General features: G+C 52.3%; 2 protein-coding genes across 4 annotated transcripts; one reads left to right on the top strand and one right to left on the bottom strand.

Annotated features, from left to right (window-relative positions):
• NUP210L (nucleoporin 210 like) lies at positions 11–21,162 on the top strand. 3 transcript variants are annotated; one of them, XM_021376606.1, is made up of 40 exons: positions 11–238; positions 460–596; positions 859–990; positions 1,159–1,252; positions 1,615–1,765; positions 2,364–2,496; positions 2,955–3,113; positions 3,586–3,654; positions 4,383–4,489; positions 4,849–4,989; positions 5,844–5,981; positions 6,523–6,678; positions 7,122–7,320; positions 7,576–7,721; positions 8,289–8,510; positions 8,983–9,156; positions 9,595–9,787; positions 9,932–10,020; positions 10,298–10,396; positions 10,809–10,910; positions 11,515–11,643; positions 11,820–11,947; positions 12,285–12,417; positions 12,740–12,802; positions 13,375–13,554; positions 14,090–14,170; positions 15,100–15,231; positions 15,369–15,527; positions 15,797–15,888; positions 16,485–16,659; positions 16,741–16,916; positions 17,170–17,390; positions 18,360–18,496; positions 18,939–19,065; positions 19,245–19,394; positions 19,497–19,747; positions 19,964–20,168; positions 20,400–20,423; positions 20,556–20,630; positions 20,875–21,162. In XM_021376606.1, the coding sequence occupies exons 1-40, from the start codon at positions 81–83 to the stop codon at positions 20,946–20,948; spliced, it is 5,511 nt and encodes a 1,836-aa protein (XP_021232281.1). In that variant the 5' UTR covers positions 11–80; the 3' UTR covers positions 20,949–21,162. The 3 variants fall into 3 exon arrangements, with proteins under 3 accessions (XP_021232281.1, XP_021232280.1, XP_021232282.1); XM_021376605.1 differs by having other exon boundaries at positions 20,319–20,423; XM_021376607.1 differs by lacking the exons at positions 19,964–20,168; positions 20,400–20,423; positions 20,556–20,630; positions 20,875–21,162 and having other exon boundaries at positions 18,920–19,065; positions 19,497–19,683.
• Positions 21,164–21,848, bottom strand: RPS27 (ribosomal protein S27; the record flags this gene model as incomplete). Its single annotated transcript, XM_021376810.1, is given in 3 exon segments — positions 21,164–21,361; positions 21,537–21,647; positions 21,740–21,848. Coding segments are annotated over 3 exon segments (249 nt in total), but the record flags the coding sequence as incomplete, so codon positions are not given.

Below are 21,942 nucleotides of genomic sequence, written 5' to 3'. Positions count from 1 at the left end.
AGTGCGCATGTGCAGAGCGACGCCGGCAGAAAGGCGGGAAGGGCGCCCTGCGGGCGGCGCCATTTTGTTTCGCTGACAGGATGAGGCGGGCTCGGCGGTTTTGCCTTCTCGCCCTCTCCCTGCTCGTCGTGGTGCCTTCTTGCGCCTTTAAACTAAACGTGCCCAAAGTGTTGCTGCCCTTCAGCCGGGAGATGCGGGTGCCTTTCGTGCTGGAGGCTGAGGGGGGCTGTTACTCCTGGTGAGGGAGGGAGCGGTGCTGGGGGCTGCAGGAAGGGGCGGCCTGTGGGGATGGAGGGGTTTGGGGCGCAGTGAGGAGGTGGGAGCCTGGATCGGGCTTCGTGTGTGATGGTGGCCATGGCTGTGCTTTGTGCCCAGCAGGGCTGTGAGTGGCCTGGCTCTCTGACAGCACTGTAAAGATAGACGTGTAAGCAGAGAGGGGAATATCTTTGTGTCTTTCAGGCATTCCATGCATTACAACGTTGTCACAGCGGAGCCCTTTTATGAGAATGGTACTACGTGCTCCCAGAAAGCCCTGCTGTCTGCTCAGTCCGCACAGCCCGCCAAGCTGAGCAGCGCTGTGATAGCTGAGGAACGCGGTGCGTGGAAAAGCAGCAGCTCGTGGGGTGGGAGGTGACCGAGGGAGCTGGGATGTTGGCTTGTATGGAAGCATACGATGTTGTGCGTTGTTAGAAAGGTGAACGATTTATTGTTGAAAACAACCCGTGAATACCTCGCTCAGGTTCTGCAGGATGAGAAAGCAGCTATTAATTATTCTCGCTGCTACCAGCTTTTCGCAGCTGTTGAGTCAATAGAAAGTTGTAGGTGCTGAATGAAGCGCTGTTTGTTCCCCTGCTGCAGTCACCGGCCATACGCTGCGTTGCGATGTGATTGTTGACGTGATCGACAGCATTGAAATTCTCTCCCGAACTCGGGAGATCTACGTGGAAGATTCTCCTCTGGAGTTGGCAGTGAGAGCCCTGGATGTTAAAGGTACTGCTTGTGAGAAAGGCTCTCCCGGTACCGTGCCCAAGTTGTGCTCTGAGAGATAAATGCTGCTTGTTGCCTTCATGTTCAGAAGGAAAGGTTTGATTTTACTGTGTCAGCCAGCAAGAGTACATGAGCTTTCCTCTCTATGTGAATTTTCATCTCTGTTTTCAGGAAACACGTTCAGTAGCTTGTCAGGAATGGCTTTTGAGTGGAGCGTCGCAAAGGATGAGGACACGGACAGTATAGAATTGTCAGACAAAATAAGGTGACTATGGCAAAAAGGATGAGGGAATGCTCAGCACTCGCTTTCATGCTGGGATGCTCCTAGGGTGAGAAGGCAAAAGAAATTCACGCAGATTGAGTTAAATGCTTGACCTTCATCCTTGGGCATTTTAAAAACTCCGTCAGAGAAGATCCCAGGGAATCTGGGATTTCTGAGGTTCCTCTGCTTCAAACTGGGGATGTGACTGGAGACTTCAGAGGTGTTTCCTTACCCGTTTTTTCCACAATTCTCTGATAATAATTTCTTCTTGATCAGTGTACACATGGGACGCCAGCCTGTCTGTATTAGTGAATCCGAAACGATCGTGGAGATGGTGGCAAAGGTTACTTCTGTTTTCTTGTCAGGATTTTAAAGTACTCAGAAGCTGACTACTCGCCACCAGATTACATTGTCGAGCTGGAAAGAGCAGAAAAACAAGGAGACAGGATCCTGGTGTCAGGAATCACAACTGGTGCAGCGGTTGTAAAAGTCCGAATACAAGAATCGACCTACAAGGTGAATAATCACCGTGAATTTCCCTTTTTTTTAATATTAAAAATAGACAATCCAAACCTCTGCTTTAGCCAATCTGTGTGGAAAATAGGCATTTTTTTGTGGCACGTAATCTTTTATGGCTTTAGCTTTCGTGGCTGCGGGTGACAGCAGCATTCTGATTGTTTTCAGTTCAGAGGAATACGTATCAGTTCATGAGCTTCAGGAAAGAAACCATGGTGTAGTAAGTGAAATTTAAGGGTGTGCCCCTGTATGTGTTAACAGCTATCTGCCCTGCTGTGTTACACACACAGCTGAGACTACCACAAGTAACAGATAAGAGAGAAAGAAATCTCTTTATTGCCACGTTTAGCAGTGTTGTGTGGATTATCAGTTTTGTTGGGCTTTCCACCACTGAATACTGAAGAGAGTGGGTTTTTTTTAATTGTCAGCAGTGTTTCACGTAGCAATAGGAAAATAAAAGTAAGCGTGTCCTTGAAAAATTCCAGATTGCCAAGGGAATGTGGGGCAGATGCAGAATGCTGAGCAAGTCAGGATGTGAAGGAAGTGTTCCCGAGTGCATTTCTGTGCTGGTAAAGTGCACTTATTCCTTTCCCATTAGAAAGTGGCTGCTGCCGTGGTACGCCTGCTGGTTCTGGAGAACATAGCGCTGATCCCCGCTCATGACGTTCGCCTCCTGGTTGGAGCACTTATAAAATACAGAGTCGTAAAAGTTGTACAGGGGAGGATTACAGGTAAATTATTCTCGTAGCGCCGTGGTGTTGCTCCCAGTTTTCACCTGAGCTTTCTAACGAAGCGTGTGGATACGTTGTGGTTTTCAGAGCGGGGAAACTGACCCTAGAGATGAAGTTGTATTATGAGTGCATGACTGCTGGGCCTCGTGCGTGCTGCCTCACGAGGGAATGTGGCACCCTGTGGAAATGGGGAATGGCACAGCCTCCTGGTGGTGGCAGAGTGGGTGTGAATTGATTGCCGTGGCACACTAATGCTTGCAGAACTCGTGTGTCAGCTCCTGAGCGCTGAACTAACGCTGCCAGCGTGGAGAAAACGTCAGCTAATTACATGTTTAGACCGATGGAGTGCTGTCGTTATTGTTAGGTCCTTGCAGTTGTACCTGCTTAAAGAGAACGCTTCGCAGGAGAGCGTAGGTGGTTATAAAATCACTGCGATTTTTAAAATAACCTTTTTGCAGAGCTGGCATTTCCTCTTGAGCATTATGAGCTTGAGCTTCGGGATCAAGTCGTCGCTCCCGGCGGCTCTGAGCGCCTGCCCGTGGTCAGCCTGGAGGCGAAGGCCGCCGCCGTGCGAGCCGTGCAGCTGGGCCACAGCAGCCTGCTCTTGGTGCATAGAAGTATCCTTGCGGGGTTCCAGTGCCATCTCTGTACTGCTGGGTGCCTGAGCTCTCTCCCAAGTATGGCCAACCTGATTTGTAGTCACAGACCGGGGGGTGAAAGAGGTTGTAAAGGCGGGTGGGGTACTTGGAGCTTCGGTTCTGAGTTTCTCTGAGTGCTGGAGCGTTGGCTTGGTTGGAGGGGATTCCTCTGTGAGTCTCCTCCTTCCCCCCAGCTGAGCCTGTCTGCAGCTCTGTGCTCCCCGCTGCTGCGGGATCGCCTCCTTCCTCCCTTCTTCATTGACAAGGACTCCTCCTCCACCCAATGACACAATGTAGCCCCATTGACAGGCAGAAGGTGAAAATTAGATCGAGCTCCATGCCCTCAGTTACTCTGTATTTAAACCCTTCCAGTTTTCTAGCTCCCTAAAGCTGACCGCGCTCCTTCTGAATAAAACAAAAACTCTCCAAGAATTCCTATACAAGAACAAAGATGTTCACATGCGAGCTGCATCTGCACTGCCTAACTGCACTATCTCTGTCGTAGAAGCTGGATTTTTAGGTAACAAGAAAGTAGGAGCTTGACTGTAAAGCTCTCATGTTCTGTTTTTTTTTTTTTCTGGTCAGGAAAATATGTCTTTAATATCTCACTGCCTTCATTCTGTTGCCAGTGTGCATCTACAACTTAAGGCCAAAGCAGGCTGCATCTTTTCAAGCGCTCTGATCCGAAAATTGAAGTTGGCCTCGCTCCGTTTGATGGGCTGCTTCCTAAATCGGAGTCATTAACTAAGCTGGAGATTAGCAACAGGGAATGGGCCTCAGAGCTTGGAAAGAATGTGCCGTGGTTGCCTTGCATGCCATTTTTGTGCTGCTTGCTGAAATATATATTTTTGTTAGAGCGTGCTTGGGCTCAAGAATTTGTTTTTACACGATACTGGATACTTTGGTGGCTGAATAATGAGCGCCTGTCTGCTCCAGTCACCAGTCCTCATCCAGAAGGGTTCAGTGACTCGAAGCGCTCGGCGGTGGCTGACATTCCTCGTTCTGTGCTCAAATCTCTGCTTCTTGGCAGCAGCAAGATGTCGGTTCCCAAAAAATCGCATCCCTGGCTCTCACTGATCAAGCACAAAATGGAGTACAAACTTCTTTTCTGAACCAAGTTAGGAATTGTTCGGTTCTTCCGCAGATAGAAAAGCAACTCTGATATCAAAAGTTCTTAAGAAAAGATATTTAGCACCGCTGGTTGCTGCTGGTAGCGGTTCCAAGAGCAACGCACGTTTTTCGTTTCAGGTTTCAGCGTCTATCCAGGAGACAGATGGGTGCTGGAAGTGCAGCGAGAGTATGCCGTCACTGTGGAGGTTTATGACAGGGACAGCACTAAGGTTTATTTATCGGATGTGAGTACGTGTTCGGTTAGCAACGCGCGGCTGCCAGCAGCAGTGCCATGATGGATTATGTTGCTGTCATGGGGAGCGTGCAGCGAGTACAGCATTCCTGCCCTTTCCGAGTGTACTGAAAGTAGCTGCTAATGGGGGTACTCAGGACTAGAGAGATCAGAGAGCAGGAGAAGGGAAGTGGCTGTTGCTGTTATCATCTCAGTTTCCTTCAGGCTCTGTTGCACACATTTTCACTCATGTTTCACCTCTGCTGGTTGCAAACCTCTCTGGAACCACGCGGTCCCGTGGGTGTTTGTGCAGTGAATCGGGTTTTCCTTGGAAGGGGGGTGCAGCGCTGGCTGATTTTGGTCGATTTGCAGAACCTCAGAATTACTCACCGCTTTTCGAAGGAGTATTTTCAAGAGATAACATCATCTCCTAACGGGTCTCACCACGTAGTTCGAGTCCTCAAAGCTGGCGTCACAGTGATCAAAGCTGAACTGGTCTCTGTCCTGCAGCAGGTAAGAGATAATGACGGTGGTGATTTTCTTCAGAATATGGTTTCTTAGACCCCTGGGTCATATCGTGATAGTGCTCACATCCATGTGCAGTGAACTGCTCTGTGGTTTGAGCTGCTCTGTACTTGTCCTGCTAAAGCAAGATGCTCTCCATGTGGTCTTTGTATACAACGCTGTCTGCAGTTTGAGCTGGGAGCGCTCCGAGAGGCAAACGTGGCTCTTAGAAATGTGAGAAACCAGGCAGATAGGAAGGAAAGCTGAGGGAAGCCGACTGACACCGGGGATTCTTGCAGCTTCTGCGCTGCTGTTGGAGCAGCTGCAGCTCTCTCCTGCCCTCGTGCAGCGTGTTGTCTTGCACTGCAGACCACGCGTGGCTCGGCAGCACGCTGGCTCTTTGCCGAGCAGCATTCCCCTCTGCAGCTTCCGGAGCTTTCCAGGCGTTCCGGGGATGTTTTCTGTAAGAGAATGAGATGCAGTGGTCAGAGTGGATGGGTTTCGAAGCAGAAGCAGGGTACGCTGTGCCGATTGGCCTCAGCACCTGGGAATGTAAATTAAATGCGTTAAGGAAACGATAGGAATATAGCCACAGACTCCTGCCTCTAATTTTATACAAAGGAAAGCGTTTTGGAGACTAACGGACATGTTACAGTGCTATCTGGATTGTATTCCCCCAAAAGAAACAGTGGATTTCATGAATTTATATTGCCTAAGCTTGTGGTTGTAGCAATCAGCACAAATCTTTTCCGTGGGGATTCATGCCTGTTCAGGCTGGATTCGTGTGTAAAACCATCAGGTTTGTTGTTGGATGGAAGGTGCTGTGACGGAAAGGACGTTTCCTTCTGTCCCCGTGTTTGCAGGATGGCTCTGGGGCTTCCTTCCCCGCAGCGATCGGCCGGGAGCAGGAGGTGAAGCTGTACCGCCCCGTCAGCATGGCCCCTCCCTTCCTTGCCTTCCCGTGGCATCCCACTGGAGCCTTGTATCAGTACAAACTCCAGGTGAGGTAGACTATGGGATGGGGAATTGTGATGGCCTCCTCGTTTTGGGAGCCTCTTCCAGAGGAAGAGCGCACGGATGCTCTGATTGTCCTGCTTCAGCCTCAGAAAGGTTCTGTTCCCACACTTAACTGTCTGGCTCCCCCCACAAAATCCATTTTTCGTTAATAAGGCCACGTGCTCTTTTCCTTTCTCCAGAAATGCCCCGTTCCTGTCCCCCCGTGTTCACGCCTCCCTTTGCCTTTCCCTTATCTTCCTGTGTGCTGCCTTAGTCCCTTTGTTCTTCAGTCCCAGTTCGTTCGCTGTTTACTTGGCTGTACATCATTAAACATCACTGCAGATTTGAACTGTTGAAAGCGTTGCATAAGCGTAAAAGGCAATGGAGGTGCACTTTTGCAGTGCTGTTCCATAGTAAAGCCATGAAAACACAGGTGGTTTTCTTGTCAGAGCAATAATGCTCGTGTGCTCTGGCACGTCACCCTCCTCCTGTTGCCAGGACACTGTTCTAGTTTATGGTGCTTACCTTTCCTTTCTGTTCCTATAGGTGGAAGGAGGCAGTGGCAATTTCTCCTGGATTTCTTCCAATCAAACTGTGGCCACGGTCACCATAAAAGGAGCGGTGAGCGGAGGCCTGGCCCAGGGGCACTGCACAGTTCAGGCCAGAGATGTACAGAACCCCCTTCATTACGCGGAAATACAGGAAAGTCTTTTTTTAATTATTTTTTCTGGGCACTTTATTGTTCTGAAATGCTGTCTTGTCCAGGCTTAGAAAAGGAAGGCTTCTGCTTGAAGGTCAAAGTGTGTTTGTTGTTCAGAAGCACTGGGCTGGGTTTTCTGGAGGCTTTTGTTGCAGCCTTCCCTCAGTGGGACTGCTTCCAGTTTACGTTACTGGACTTGCATCTTAGTGTTTCTTATTGCTTGAGTGTCAGGTGCTTCGTAATGCAGTACTATTTAGCTGCTGAGTTTTACGTTACATCCTGTTTAAAATCATCTAAGAACTATTAGATCATTTGTAAGCAGAGAGGCTGTCGAGCTGTTTTCCATATCTGAATTCGGGCTGTTTCCTGCTCGGAGCTGCGTGCTCTGACCTCGCGGTGCCGGCTGCCTCCTCTCTCACTGCTTCCTGGGGCTCTGCTCATGCAGGTGCACGTGGAGCCTCTGGCAAAGGTGGAACTAATGCCGCTCCGCGCAGACGTTGAGGTGGGGCACGTCCTGGTAGCTCCTCTCCAGGCCTACTTCATGCAGAGGGAAACGAGGGAGTACGCTGCTTTCACTGACTGCTCCCTCTTACCTTTGGAGATAAGCATGGAAAAGAAAGGAGTGTTTGTCCTTACAGAAGGAGGTACGATGGGTTAGCTCCAAAACACTTGTCTCCATAAACGTGCTTTGTATCATTTGTGGGGACTTTGTCGGTTATTAATGAATTCTGAGGCTGTGACGGGCTCGAACCGTCTCTTGTGGCATTTTATAGTTGACTCCCAACAACTGAAGGATCAGATGTGACATCTGGGGGAACCTTTAGGAAAACTGAGGGAGGTGAAGGGTTCTCTTGCAGTTAATCTCATCACAGATCTGCTGCAGAGATGCTCTGTTTTAGGTAATCAGAAGGCTGACCGGATATCCTGCTCCAGCTTCCAAATAGAAGCAAGGTCTTTGGGACACACGTTGCTGACAGTGGGCGTTAGTGCCCACCAGCAGCACTTTGAAACAAGTGCGATGTTTGCTGCTTACGAACCCCTCAAGGTGAGGAAGCGTGTGCGTTGTGTTTGGATTGCTAACCTGCTGAAGAGTTAATGTCTTTGTTGCACAGCGCCAAATCCTGAATCGTTTGCAGCTGGCAATTAACGGCACCTACAAAACCAAAAACCTCTCCTTCTGTCGGAGGGGAGTAAATTGGTTTAACAGTCAGCTTGAGTTTAAATTCTGTGAAAGAGCAGCAGTGTGTTTGGGCTGCTCTTCGTTTTTCTGTCGGAGCTGTGTGCTGCTGTATTTGCATTTTAATGGGTGGGGTCTAAGCGATATTGCTTGGGCAGCTTGGCATAAATGAATGTAGAAGAAAAACGAGGCTATTTTATAACAATCTGCAGTTTCTTGTCTGCTTCTCATGGGTGTGCGTGGCCCCATTCCAGCATTACAAAAGCCCTGTGGGTTGACCTGAAACATCCCTTCCACTGCTGGAGTAGTTAAAGGCCTTCAATGAAATGGTGGTATCAGCGGTTCTTTTTTTGTCTCTTTTTGACTTGAGTGCCTCACTGACAAATGGTATTAGAGGCAGGAATTTCTGCTTTTTTTTCCTCTTCATGTGGTCAGGCTGTCAACCCGATCGAGGTGGCTTTGGTGACCTGGAAGGCAGAGAAGCAGATTGTTTTTGAAGGTGGGCCAGGGCCCTGGGTTTTGGAACCATCTCGTTTCTTTTCGGAACTGACTGTGGAGCATAAAGATAAAATTGAGGTCACGCAAATCCGACTGCCAACCCAAAGGAAAATGAACCAGTATGTGTACCAGGCTGCGTGCCTGGAGCTGGGGGAGCAGGTAAGGAAACTCCAATCTGTGTGTTCTAAGCTTCAGAAGGAGCTGCAGTGTGGATAAACCTGCACGTGTGGTCTCACATTTCCCTTGACTAGAGAGCTCACAGCCTACAGTGGTGTCAGCTAAGCCCAGGAGAATTTCATTCTTCTTACACTTGTTGGTTTGTTGGTCCCCATTCTACTCAGGGTTGTTTAGGGGAAAATAAAGTAGGGATCCTGTTCAGCCCGATGGTTCTGTCATACATGCACAGACAGCTGTGATGAAACTTTCCTACACGCTGTGCCCACAGAAACTTCTGCAAGGCAAAAAAAAAACATTTTTCTCCCAACGAGCCTGTCCTGCACTTCCTTCGGTTCTGTACACCTAATCCCATGCATGCCATCTTTACCTTTGAAGACACTGCTGAGCACACCAGTTACTTTCTGCCCGTTGTGGCTGCTCCAGGCGGCGAGCAGCTCGCTGTGTGTCCCTGCAGGTGCTCACGTTCCGGGTGGGGAACCGACCCGGGCAGCTGAACCCTGCTCCTGCCGTGGAGGTGGCTGCGGTGACGTTCATCTGCGCTGCTCCTGCCAGCATGTCCGTGAGCCCGGTGTACAGAGCGCTCGCTGCCGTTCGACCTTGTCTGCTGCCACAGCACAGCAAGCAGCTCGTAAGGCTCGGGGCAGAACTGGTGTCGATGCTGTGTTACGGTCCTGCAGTCGCTTGGGGGGTGTTGGGAATACGTGATGTGTGAGGTATTTGCAGTGGGCTTAGGTGAAGGTTGGGTGTTATTAGCTGGTCTTGCAGAGCGCTGATTGGAAAAGTGGTTACCTGATAGTGAAATAACTTTCATCCCAATAAACGATGGCCCTTTACTGACAAAGTTTCCTCTGACCGTTGTGTCCGGTTTGGCAGTAATTGACTTGGTTAAGCAGGAAAGCTCAAAAGAGGAATCTAAAGAGCCTGAGCCCCGTGATGCATTGGGTGGTCAAGCTGTAGCTGGGAGAAAGGAGCAGTCACTGCTGCACAGAGCCCTGTCCATCACGGTTCAACTGATTCAGGAGAAGGAGATGGAGGTTGTCAACGGGAACTGTTCCTTTGCACGCAGATCCCCGTCTCCAGCCGCAGGAGCACGGTGCTGGAGCTGGCTGTGTTCGATCGGCAGCAGCGCAGGTTTGACAACTTCAGTTCCCTGGTGCTGGAGTGGAAGTCATCCAACAGGAGCCTGGCGCACTTCTCTGACGCCAGCGCCATGGAGATGGTGCTGAAAGATGACGGGAGCGGGCAGACCCAGCTGCACGGTACTGCTGGGCTTTGAGGACGTCAGCCACTGTGTTCTGATATTCCAAATCGTTCCTCGGGAATGCAGCGAAACTTGAAAAATCTTCAAAATCTCGTGTAAGAGTATTTCTTGAGGGTTTTGGTTTCTTTTCTGTTGCTTGTAGGGCATCAGCTTCTGGAAGTGCATGAGATTAAAGGAACTGTTCGTGTTGAAGTCAGCTTTGTCAAGTACACGACCAGGGGTGGCCCGCAGGTGAGCAGTGAGGAGCCCTCGTGGTGGATGAGAGCGTGCTTGCTCTGGGCCTGACCCTTCTTGCATTTGGTGACAGATATCCTTGGTAATGGGCTGACACTTCATTTTTGGTTCTAAACACCAACCTTTGCAGCATCACAGGGAGAGATTTCCTTCGGGAGAAATCTGCAATCTGCAGTCATCATTTCCTTTCTGTCGGAGAGGAGGAGGAGAGTGGTGCTTTCGTAACCTGAGCAATGCTGATGTAATATGGTTCTGATTTTGTTTGTGTTCCTAGGCAGCGTCTGGCTTGCTTACCTCTGTGGAGTTCCTACTGGTCGAGGACGTGGCGGTTTTGCCAGATAATGTCACTATATATAACCACCCTGCTGTAAAGGTAACAGCACTGTTCACAGCTGTGTTGTACCTCAGAGTTCTTTGAAAATGCGTGGAACCTTTCGCTATTGAAATCTGGTTCCTGCTGGTTTTTGGATGGCAGAAAGCACCTGTTTGCATGAACTCATGAACACATCTCACACGTCTGCCTTCCTAAGTCAGTGCTTTACTCTGGGAAGGAATTGTGCACTTGGGGACAGTTTGGTGATGTCATCGTGGAGGGGACAATTGCTGAGGATTTTGCTCTGCTTTTTATTCAGCTCTTTCTTGAGCAGAACCCCTGCTGATACAAAACCCACAAAAACAAGTGATGCCTTCACATTTTGTAGCGACCTCCTCTTTCTAAGCGAAACCTCAGAGCAGGTGAGGACCGAGGGCTTAGTTCGTTGATGGGATTTTGTTTTCATTGGCAGGAGCTGTTCAGGCTGGTGGAAGGTTCTGGATACTTCCTGGTCAACAGCAGCAAGGAGGGAATAGCAAACGTGAGATACTTGGAGGCAGACAGCGCCATTGAGGTGATTGCTGCGCGGGCGTTTGGCACTGGGAGAAGCTTGGGCTGAGGATTTCAGAGGAAGGTTCAACTTCTGAAAAAAGGAAGAAAGAAATCTTTTTCTTGGCTTCTTTTTTTCTCCCTATTTTTTTTTTCCTCTGTCTCCTGGACTGAGATTTTATGTAGTCCCTTATAAAAATCCCCTCCTGCAGTTTCCTGCCCTGCCGTGTCCTCCAGCAATACTTGCAGTGCAGCGTGTTGGTTGGGACCCAAAGGGCACGAGTTAGTCGCTGAGTCAGAAGTCAAAACTGCAGGTTGTGTTTGAGGGAGAAATCTAATCTCGCTGCCAGAGAACAAACACTCTGAGCTTTTGGCTGCTGTGTAGCTTGGAAGTGCAAGCCAGATGTGTTCAGGTTCCCCAGGACTGTGCACTGCTCCCTTTGGTACAGGGAAGGACCCCGTGGGGAGCTGTGTGGGCTGAACCCAGATCCCGTGGCTGCGTTCAGTGCTCGGTGCAGCTGATCTGAGCAGTGTGTTTGAGCAGAACGCCTCATTTTTGTGAGCCTCCTCTGTAACAGGGATGGAAATTCTTCAGTTTCTATGGCTGTGCCTGTTTGCTTTCCTTATAGGTCACCCCTTTGCAGCCTGGATTTTTAAGCCTGAGTGTCTATGATTTCTGTTTGGCCTTGTTGGAACCAGTTATGGCCCACGTGCGCGTGTCTGACATGCATGAGGTGGAGGTGGATCTCAGCGAAAAGGTGATAGAGCCCCGGGGAAGCTCCAGTGTCCCTAAACCCAGTGTGATGGGATGCATTGCCCTGCCCACGGGGAGGAGGCAGTACCAGAGATCAGGCTTAGCATCTCGCGTCCGGAGCAAGGAAGAGTGTGTGAATTGCTCCCTTCCTTTCCTCCCTCCTCTTTCCTTTTATTCCAGGCCGAGATTGGCAAGTCCCTTATTGTCACTGTTCGAGTCCTGGGTTTTCAGCGACTTCCCTTGCAGAGTAAATACTTCAAGTACATGAAGCTGAAGCTGCAAGCAGCATCACCTATTGTTACCCTTGTGTGAGTATTGCAGCTGGCACGCTGGAGCAGTCCAAAGTACTGGCTGGTAGTATTCACCTCGTGATGAAAAACAGAACCCAGAACTCCAGAGGAGCTATGTGCATTACTTCAGGCCTGGTAGCTCTGTCCATGTGCTTCTCTTTTGACAAAGGAATGATTCCCTCACATTTCTTGTATTTACTGAGTGGTATTTTGCCACTCAGAGCTCTGCGCTATGGATATCTCAGAACACAAGCCTCTGTGTTGTAACTTGCCAGCTAGGCAGTTCCTGCCCGAGTTATCTCTTAGTTATAACACAGGAAATGGAAAGTGGAGTCATGCTAAAGTGTCTTCCTAGGCAAGTGGAGGAAGTGGGAGAATATTCCCAATTGTACATACTTCACGCTGTTGCTGTGGGCCAGACAACTTTGGTAGCTACAGCCTGGGACAAGATGGGCAGAAAAATGACTTCTGCTCCACGGAAAATTGAGGTAAGAATGCAGAGCTTTGCAGTCTGCTCACTTTTGACTGCTGTGGAATCCTTCTGTTCCAAGTGCTTCAGGGGAGAAGAAAACAGTGCTCCGCTTATTGCGTTTTGGCAGCGTAGCCCGTTGTTCTCCCAGCCCTTCCATTCAGAAGGCAGAACCACTTCCCTTGCTGGAAAGCTCTGCACTCTATAGTAATGTTTTCAGAAGGCTGGCCCAGCATCCCTTAGGCATGCTCCTGTGGTAGCTGAGCACCAGCAGGCTTTGTCTAGAGTATGGAGGAAACGTGTATAATACTTTACAATAGAATGTTCTTCCCTTCTGCCAGGTCTTTCCTCCATTTAAACTGATCCCAAGGAAAATTTCTCTTATTCCACACAATATGATGCAGGTGAGCATGATTTTTCTGAGCAGATGAGCACTTTTTGCTCCCTTTCACCCGCTGCTTCCTTTCCCCCTGAGTACTTCATGGTATACTTCATGGTGGTGAAAAGAGCTTCATTAAGCTTAGGAGGAAAGGCTCTGAATCCTATTACCAGTCTTATTCCCAAATCCTGTCCTGTGGCAATCTGGCGGTGGTCAGACCTCGGTTCAGTGGTTGAAGGAGGACAGCACATTCCAGAGCCCTCCTGCATTGCTGAACTGAGCTTTGCTGATGCGGCCTGCTGCTTCTGAGCGTGGGTCCAGGAACAGGAGAGCTGGGGCAGCGCGCACACGGGGCAGCACTCTGGGATAGGTGTGCTGCCAGTCCTGATGCTGTCGGACACTCGGTGTGTGCTCAGAGGGCACGAGGACATGGGGGTGTTTTGGACTTTGCATCCTTGGAAGCGGAGGGGCTGCAGAGGGAGAGGTGTGGAGCAGGCAACTGGAGCTGTCAATTCCCTAAGCCGCAGCATCAGGATTTGCTAATTGATGTTTGTCTCCCTGAGTGAACATCTCCCGTTCTATCTGAATACCCTCCAGGTGATGTCGGAGGGTGGTCCCCAGCCACAGTCCATCGTCCACTTCTCTGTCACCAACCGCTCCGTCGCTGAGGTCAGCTGGCTTGGACACGTGACAGCAAAGGCGGTCGGCACCACCACGATACAGGGCACTATCCAGGTGGTTAGTGAAGACACGGGAAGAGTGACTGTGTTCTCACAGGTATCTTCCCATTATATTCTTTACTCCCTCTTCCCTTCTTTGTCAGGCTTTCTAATCGTGTTGGTTGCCTGACCTTGAATACCTAGCCTTGGAAAAACCTTCCATTAATGGCACGGTATCGATCTGGTATTTGTAATGCGTCAGTAAAAGCAGTTTTGACTGTTAGAAGCAAGAGGCAAGGCCGTCACAGGCCAGGGGCAGCTTTCTCCGTGCCTTTTTTTCTTGCTTTCTGGCGCCCCCAGTGGGACACAGTTAAAGGCGCTGCTTAGTGCAGGCGAGGAGTCAACGGGAATCCAAGAGCTTTGCTCTTTAGGAAGAAACCCTCGTGTGTCAGGGTGGCCAGCAGTCAGCAGCGTGGCAGAGGTGGCCGTGACGAGCCAGCCTGGCAGCCTGACCGCGGGGATGTGCTGGCTGCCCCTTCCCCGCCTGGCAGAGCAGACAGGGCAGCGTGTCTCAGAAGCAAAGCTGCCGGCCGCTTGCAGGCCGTGCACTTGAGTCGGACGTCACCAAGCTGAAGTGCTGTTGTATTTTGCAGGATCAAGTGGAGCTAGAAGTGATCCCGTTAAAAGCAGTAAGGATTCACGTACCCGCCACGAGGCTCATCGCAGGCACTGAGGTATTGTAGCCCACGCTGAAAACTTCTGCTGGCCAAAAGTTAAGGAGGATTCTTATCCTAATCAACTGCTGCAATTAATAACTAAAGCCTGAGCTCAGTGCTGACTGGAGAACAGCAGTCAGTAGAAAGAGCCCCTTCAGTTTTCTAGTTTATTCCTTCTGGCGTGCAACAGAAAGTAACGCCATTAGCTTAGAGAGGAGCAACAGCCTGCTCCAGCTGCTCGCAAGGAATCCGAGTCTTGCAGGCTGCAGCTCTGTTCTTAGCTGGATTTATGGGCTGGGAAACAACTGTGTGTGAGCGTGAGGGCAGCAGAGACAGAGCGGGTTAGCGAGGAGCCTGGAGCGCCACGTCACAGCGCTGTGTGTTAGCGGAGCGCTTTCTGGAATTCCTTTGTAGAGATTTTGGAGGGCTGTCCTGTGCCTTCAGCGCTTCGAAAAACGAACGGGAGATTCGGAGGGAGGATTTTCGCAGGCAGCACGGAATGCATTTTTAGAAATTGAATTTCTCAGCTGCTACAGAATATCTGGATGCATTCAGAGAGCTACTTCTCAGCAGCGTTTCCTTTCCCCTCAGTTTCCCTGGAGATACAGGGGCTGGTCTCAGATCCTGAAATACGCATTCACTGCATTCTTGGTGGGGAGAGGGTACGACCTGCTCACTGCTGCCAGTCATTTAAGCTGGGGAGAGGAGGGTTTCTTTTGTGTTTTAAAGCACTGCAGAGAATACACTACTTTAATAAGTTCATGACCTATATATCATACATAATTCCCGTTCTCCAGCCTTTAGGGGTTCGCATTCAATTGCTAATGGCATACAGTGTGCCCCAGTGACTGGTCTGCTCTTCACAGAGGATTGGGCCAAGGAGCCCAGAATACAGGAAACCTCAGGTGACCTCACGTTTAGCTGGTGGCAGTGTTCTTCTTTTCCAGATGCCAGTCTTCGTGGTGGGGCTGAACAACATGCTGACTCCGTTTTCCTTCGGTAACACTAAGCCAGAGCTGAGCTTCCAGTGGTCAGTGAGCAAAAGAAATGTCCTAGAGCTGCTTCCTCGACACAGGAAGGTACGGAGGAAGCCTCCAAGAATGGCCTTAAAGAGCAGTGCCCGTGGCTGAAGGCCTCAGGAGGTGGCACAGGCAGCGTTTAAGCAGACATGAATCCCAGGACTGGTTGGCCCGTAGCTGTGCTGTCCCTCTCACAGGTTTCCATCCAGCTCCCAGCAGAGAGCAACGTTGCTATGGTCGTGTCCACCAGGGCAGCAGGTAGAACAAACATCAGGGTGAAGGTGCAGTGTCTGAATCCATCTGCTGGGCAGTTTGAAGGGAATGTGACGGAGCTGTCAGATGAAGTGCAGGTCCTGGTACGTGCCACGGGCTGGGCTTGTTGCAGAAGCAGCGTTTGGAGTGGGAGAAACTTGTGGGCAGCCTGCATGAGCGGGTGCAGCAGGAGGGCTTCATTTGGGGCACACGTGTTGGGCATAGCTGCAAGGAGAGCTTTCCACCTCCTTCTGTGTAGGCCTGTTTTTCATGGTGACCAGGAACTGCTTTTCCTTCGCTCCTCACTCCCAGCTGTCGTTAATCCATTTCTTCGGTGTCTCTGTTTAATAATTTCTTTTTGTTCTGCCTGTAGGTATTTGAAAAGCTGTTTGTATTCTCTCCCTTGTTTTCCACTGAGCAAATTTTAATGTCCACGAATTCTCAACTCAAGCTGTACACAAACAGGTAGACAAAGAAAGGAGAACCCGGAACGTAGGGGCAGCTGACGATGTGTTTCTCTCCTGGTAGCACGTGCAGCTGCCTGTTACCTTATTTTTCCCATCCTGAGATATTCAGCAGAGATTTGCATACTTCCTGCTCCAAGGCAGAGAATTTGAGGCATGCTCTGCTTCAAGCTGCTGTCTGAAAAGAATGTATGAAGTGTAGTCCACCACAGAGCAGAAAACGCTGCTCAGATTCTTAAAGGGACAGCTCGGTACGGGCGAAACATTCCCCACTGAGCGCCAACGGAGCGACGTGATTAATCTGAGCAATGAGCTCCTGAATACCTCCCTCCAAAAGCAGACCTCAGGCCTTGGTGTCTGCATTGGGTTTTTGGCTAGTAGGTTTACACTGCACCTTCCTGCATTCTCCCGGGTTACTCTACACTCGTTTTGTTGCGATATTGATCTGGAAGAACTCGAGTGCCATCCTGAACGTATGCATGGTCAGGAGAAAAAAAAGAAAAAAAATGAGCTGCTGCTGCTTGTTGCTTGAGTGTGAAACAAACCCCCAGCCCGTCCCAGTCTAACACTGCTTCCTCCCTTTTGTTCTTGGCTAAGGGAAGGAGCTGCGTTCGTGAGCCTTCAGATCTTGCAGTGCTACCCCAACTCCTCAGTCCTCGAGGAGCCCGATCAGGGGCTGCTGAGAGCCGGGCCCATCACAGGCATTGCTGCACTGGAAGTGACCTCTCTGGAGCTCTTTGGAGTCAATCAGACAATTGTAACGAGTATCCAGGTAGGAGTTGAGGCAGCAGTCAGCTGCCAGGGGCTCGCCCAGGGAAAGCTCCTAGCCTGAGTGTAACTTTGCTTTTCCCAGGTTGCCCCCATTTCCTATTTAAGGATAAACATCAGTCCCCAGATTTATACCACCGGTGGCATTTCCTTGGCCACGTTTCCCCTGGGAATGTCCTTACTCATTACGGTTGAGTTCTACAACAGCGTTGGGGAGAAGTTCCATGCCCAGCACGCCCAGCTGCGCTTGTCTGTGAACAGGTACGGTCCCGAGAGCGCTGCCACGTGGCTGGTGGGGAGAGAACTCGCACGCTTTTATATCACAAGTGATAACAGAGATGTAAAGTTCCACCTTAAACTTGAAATGTGTTTGAAAACAGCTGCTGAGACTTGAGAGCCCTTTTACTTCATCGCCAATGCCCTAGCAACACGTGGAAAACACAATGGGAAATACGTGACTTTGGAGGGATGAAATATGGCAGATTCCTCTTGCTTAGGACATCTTTGTTTTCAGAGATGACTTGCTGCTCATTAGACCTGCAGATAAGAATCACACCTACGTCGCTCAGGCTGTGAGCAGAGGAGTGACGCTCTTGACTATCCAGGATAGGAAGCATCCAGGCGTGGCTGACTACGTCCCTGTGCCTGTGGACTACGCCATCAAGCCAGAGCTCTCCAGGCCCCTTGCAGTAGGAGACGTCGTCTGTTTCAGCTCACCCCTTGTAAACCAGGAAGGTTCGTACGTGTTGTGCTGTAGCATCTGACTGGGCTGGTCGGCAGCGAGCCTGCTTCGAGTGCAGAAGCCGAGGAAGGCCAGGCTGGTGGGATTTTAATGAGATTCCTCTCTGAATTGTGAAGCCTGGAATCTTCCCTGGGCCGGGGCGTCCTGCCTCGAGGTGGGGACGGAGCAGTGCTCTGCGTGGCATCCGTGCACACAGATTCCCGAGGCTCTGAACCCCTGCTCCTGTTTGCAGGAGGCCTCGCTTCCTTGCCCCTTCAGAGTTCAAGCGTGGGCCCAGTTTTATTATCGTTGACACAAAAAGAGCATTTTTCCCGTTTTCCCCCACTTCAGAATGGCTGTTTTATAGACACTGAAAGGACAGGCTGCTCGGGGCAATTTACTGGTACTTAAACAAAGCGTTCCTTAACTGCATTAAGAGGCTGCCTGCGTAATGGGGTGACAGGCCTCCCTCTGTGGTTTTAGTACTGTCTAATCACAGCTACATGGTAAATTAAGTCTCTGATAGCATTTGTAGAATAAAAAGTAACCAGAGAGCCTCCCAAGGAATGCAGGAAGCTTTCTCCCATCCTGTTCAAGTTCACGCGAGCGTTCTTCTTACTCGCTGAACCCCAAACTTAACCTTCTAGTTTTCGGTCCTGCTTTACTGAAGTAAATATGATTTATGAGCTCTCTGGCCCGGAGAATGAGCAGGCACTATTGCGGTGTATTTAGCTGGGAAACGCGGGGAAGGATTTCCCCCACGGCACGTTGGCATTTAGGAAGATGCATTGCAGGAGGCCCACAAGAAGGAAACCTCCGTGTTTCCCGGGCTGGTAGGAGCTCTAAAGATGCACGGGAAATGCTGCGTGATGCTCCGTGCTGGGCCGCTGGGTGCATGCAGCTCCCCAGCCCCCGCAGCAGGCGCTGACCCTGCCGGGTGGATGCGGTGCAGTGCAGCCTAGCTCAGAGCCTGGTGTTTGCAGGTGAACCGGGGACGTGGCGCGTTTCCCCCCCCGCTGTTCTTGCCGTAGACAGCGCGAGCGGAGCGGCGTTAGCGAAGAGCTCCGGAACGGCGACAGTCTTCCACGACATCCCAGGGATAGTGAAAACATACAGAGAGGTATTTGCCACCAATCTAGAGGGGAGAGGACAGGCCTGCTTCTGCATACCAGGAGCGTACATGTGTTGATGCTGTTTCACATCAAGAAGAGCAGCAGTTGGGCTGTTATCTCTAAGGCTGTGTTGATAAGAACATGCAGTCCCTGTGTAGGTAGGCACTGCTAGAATAGGGAATGAAACCCTCACTTGAAGCTGCTCTGAAACTCTTGGTTCCGAGCAACAATCAGAACTGCAAGTGAAGGGCTAGTTAGAAACACACCAGGGAGGGCTCGGTTCTCATTTACGTTAAAGGTGTTTTACCATGCTCGTTAGTGTACTTCAGACTAATGACAATTCTCCAGTTAGGCAAGCTTTGTAGAAGAGCAGAAAAAAAGAGAAGGGGTAAATTTCCCCGCTGCGTGATTTGACGTCTTGGGCTTGGCAGTCTCTGTTCGATCTTTCAGGTCGCCGTCAATGGCTCGTCCCAGTTGAATCTCCGGACTGGTCAGAAAAACTATTTAACAAATGCTCCCAGTTCGTCTGCGTTCCACGTTCTCGTTGCCACAAGCAGCGGGAGGGAAACCCTCCAAGGTAGGAGCTGCCTCTGCGGATACGGGACGCTGGGCTGCCGCTGGGGAGGAGGGTGGTGCTGATGGGGAAACCTGGGTGGCGGTTACAGGCCGAGCTAAGGCAGGCCGTGCCCCGGGGCAAGCTTCGCCTTGTGCTGAAGGCGAGAGGCTGATGGACTCGTTCGTGGCTTCTTCCTGCAGGCTCCTGCAGCTCCGCTCAGCTCAGCGCCATCGCGCAGCGCCTCGTCGCGCAGCCCTTCCTGCAGTGCCGCGTCGCGTTCAGCAGCACCGCGCTGGACGTTCCAGCTGGGGACGTCTTCCTGGTGCGCTCAGAATTCAGCACCCAGGAAGGTAGGCGCGAGCTGGGGGATCCAAGCACCACGCTCTGGGCTCCGTGGCGCTGACGCTTTCTGTTCTGTTTTCAATCTGTTCTGAATCCCGTCTTGAATGCAGGCCTCTACGTCTGCGCGATCACCGCGAAGCCGCAGCGCGGTGAAGCCGTCCTGGCGCTCAGCACAGCCGACACCTCCGTGCGTGTGGCCGTGTCTGTGGGCAGCGAGCAGGGGCCGGGCGGCACACACAGCATCCTCGTTCCTTTCCTCCCCGCCTTCTACCTCAGTCAGTCAGAATTGGTTTTCAGCGCCACGCAGCTGACGGGCGTGCTGAGCGTGCTGGGGGCTGACAAAGTGTTGGACAACCTGGAGGTACGTGAGGAGCTTTGCTCTTTCTCTCCTTTCCTGGGGGCAGAATAGACGCCTGCCGTGGGGCGCGGGGGGGGGATGTGCACGCACCACGGGTTGGGGAGCGCAGCGAGTCCCCCCTCAGCCCTCTGTTCCTCGGGGCTCCGAAAGAAATCGCTGTTTCCTGCGCTGGGAAGCAGCTGGCCGCGGGGGGTGACGCCGCGTTTCTGCGTTCCCGAGGTTCGCTCCAGCTCTCCAGCCCTGGCGGTGACGCCTGCCGAGTTCTTCTCGGACAAGCCCGGGCTTGTGCACTACACGGTGCGCGTGCTCAACCTCAGCTCCCTCCAGCAGAGGCCAGCAGCCGCCTCCATCACCGTCTCTTGCGCGCTCACCGGCCAAAGGGAAGTGGTGACAGCGAGAGCTCTCGCTGAGCAGTGTCCCCCTGGTGAGTGCCCGCAGCTCCGCGCGCACCAGAGCCCCGTGCCCGCTTACAGTGCCTCAATTCAGCCAGGCTTAGCGCTCCCGTCCCAGCGCGGCGCGTGGTTGTGCTGGGCTGAGGGCACGGCATGGCTGAGCCCTCTGCTTCGCACCTCAGGGCAGTGCGGCGCAGCGGGAATTCACCAGCAGCTGGCAAGCTCTTACCAGATTCTCCTCTTCACTCTCTTTGCTGTTTTAGGATCGACAGCTGTTCTGTACCTCGGTAAGCGCAGGAGCTCTGTAGTTTGCTAATTAACACCTGCAGAAACGCATCCTTTCCTCTTGGCAGCTCTTAGGGCCGCAAGAGCTGGCAGCTGAGAGCGGGCGCAGTGCTGAGTGGGTTCTGTTTTATCAGCGTACAACGCCTTCCTGGCCAGGCTGCAGACCCTGCCCCTCGTCTACGTGTCCAGCGCGGCTGTGCCCCGGGCAGGTGAGCCGGGGCTTTTCTCTGGGCCCGGTTGGGCAGCGCTGGGCTGACACCCCCAGCCCCAACACAGGATTCAGGGCAACACGGCGCGGGGAGTTTGTTCCCACCGCTGTGCAGCCAGCCCTCCCCGGAGGGAAAGCTCCAACACAGTGGGGGGACTCTGAGGTTTAGAGAACATCCCCCCCTGCCCCCCCAAGAGCTCAGAGCACTCGGATGTTGGGGGCAGCGCTTTTATTTCCCCGTGCAGGCTCCTCCCAGCCCGGCAGCTCCATGCAGGGAGGCCCCAGGACGCAGCTGGGGCTGTGGAGCGTGCGGAGCTGAACCGGGCCGTGCCCCTGCACTGCACAGCGGCAGCTTCGTTCCGACGGGGATGGAAGGGAGCTCTGTTTACCCCAAGTTACCTCCTGCCCTGAACTGTGAAGGTGAAGAACCCGTTATTTTTGTCAGTTAAGCGTTGAGGGGAAGATGGGGACGGTTCAGGATCAGCCCCATCCCCCTCCCACAACGGCGAACACATTAAAGGCAATTCAACGGCGTCTGTTTTATCCAAAATTTATTGACAGCAAGATGAGTGGGGCTACAGGGACAGTTCAAGTCACGCTCCCGGGCGGCCTCCCCCGGCCCCGGGCGCGTGGCTCCGTGGTCACCTCCGTGCGGTGCGGCCCGCGCTGTGCGCGTAGCCCCAGCCATCCCGGCGCCGGGGGCTTAATGCTGCTTTCTTCGGAAGGAGCATCCTGGGGAGGGGAAGCACACAAGTGAGCGACCCCCGAGCTGCGAGCGTCGGTGCCGAGGTGCCCCGCAGCGTGCCGACACCGAGGGAAGCGGAGCCCCCGCAGCTGGGACCCGAAGGGGGACAAAGCCCCGGGGACACGGGGAGAGGGAAACGCGGCCCGGCCGGCGCTCACCCACCTTCTGTGAGGCGAGCCTTGCCGCCCGTGGGCTGGCACAGCACGGTGGAGCAGCCCACGCAGAGCACCACGGTCTGCGCGTGGCTGAACACGGTGGTGATCTTGTAGCAGCCTGCGGGAGAAGCGCGGCGTCGGGCGGGCGCTGCGGCGGCCCCGAGCCGTGGGCACGGGCCGAGGAGCGATCCCCGCCCTCCCCCTCCCTACCTGGGCACTTGACGTCCATGAAGTAGGAGTTGGGGCTCTGCACCAGGCGCTTCTTCTTGTGCTTACGCTTCTCCTCCTCCGGGGAGGGGTGCAGCAGGTCCTTGGCCAGCTGTGGGCACAGCACTCAGCGCCCGCCCGCCGCCATCTTGCGCCCCCGCGCCCGAGGAGATGGCGGCGGGCCCGACCCGGCTCCCCCCGCCCCC

This window comes from Numida meleagris, chromosome 24 (genome assembly GCF_002078875.1).
Source record: "Numida meleagris isolate 19003 breed g44 Domestic line chromosome 24, NumMel1.0, whole genome shotgun sequence".
Lineage (NCBI taxonomy): Eukaryota > Metazoa > Chordata > Aves > Galliformes > Numididae > Numida > Numida meleagris.
Note: the sequence above shows the minus strand (reverse complement) of the source record. Positions and strands in the feature narration are given on the sequence as shown.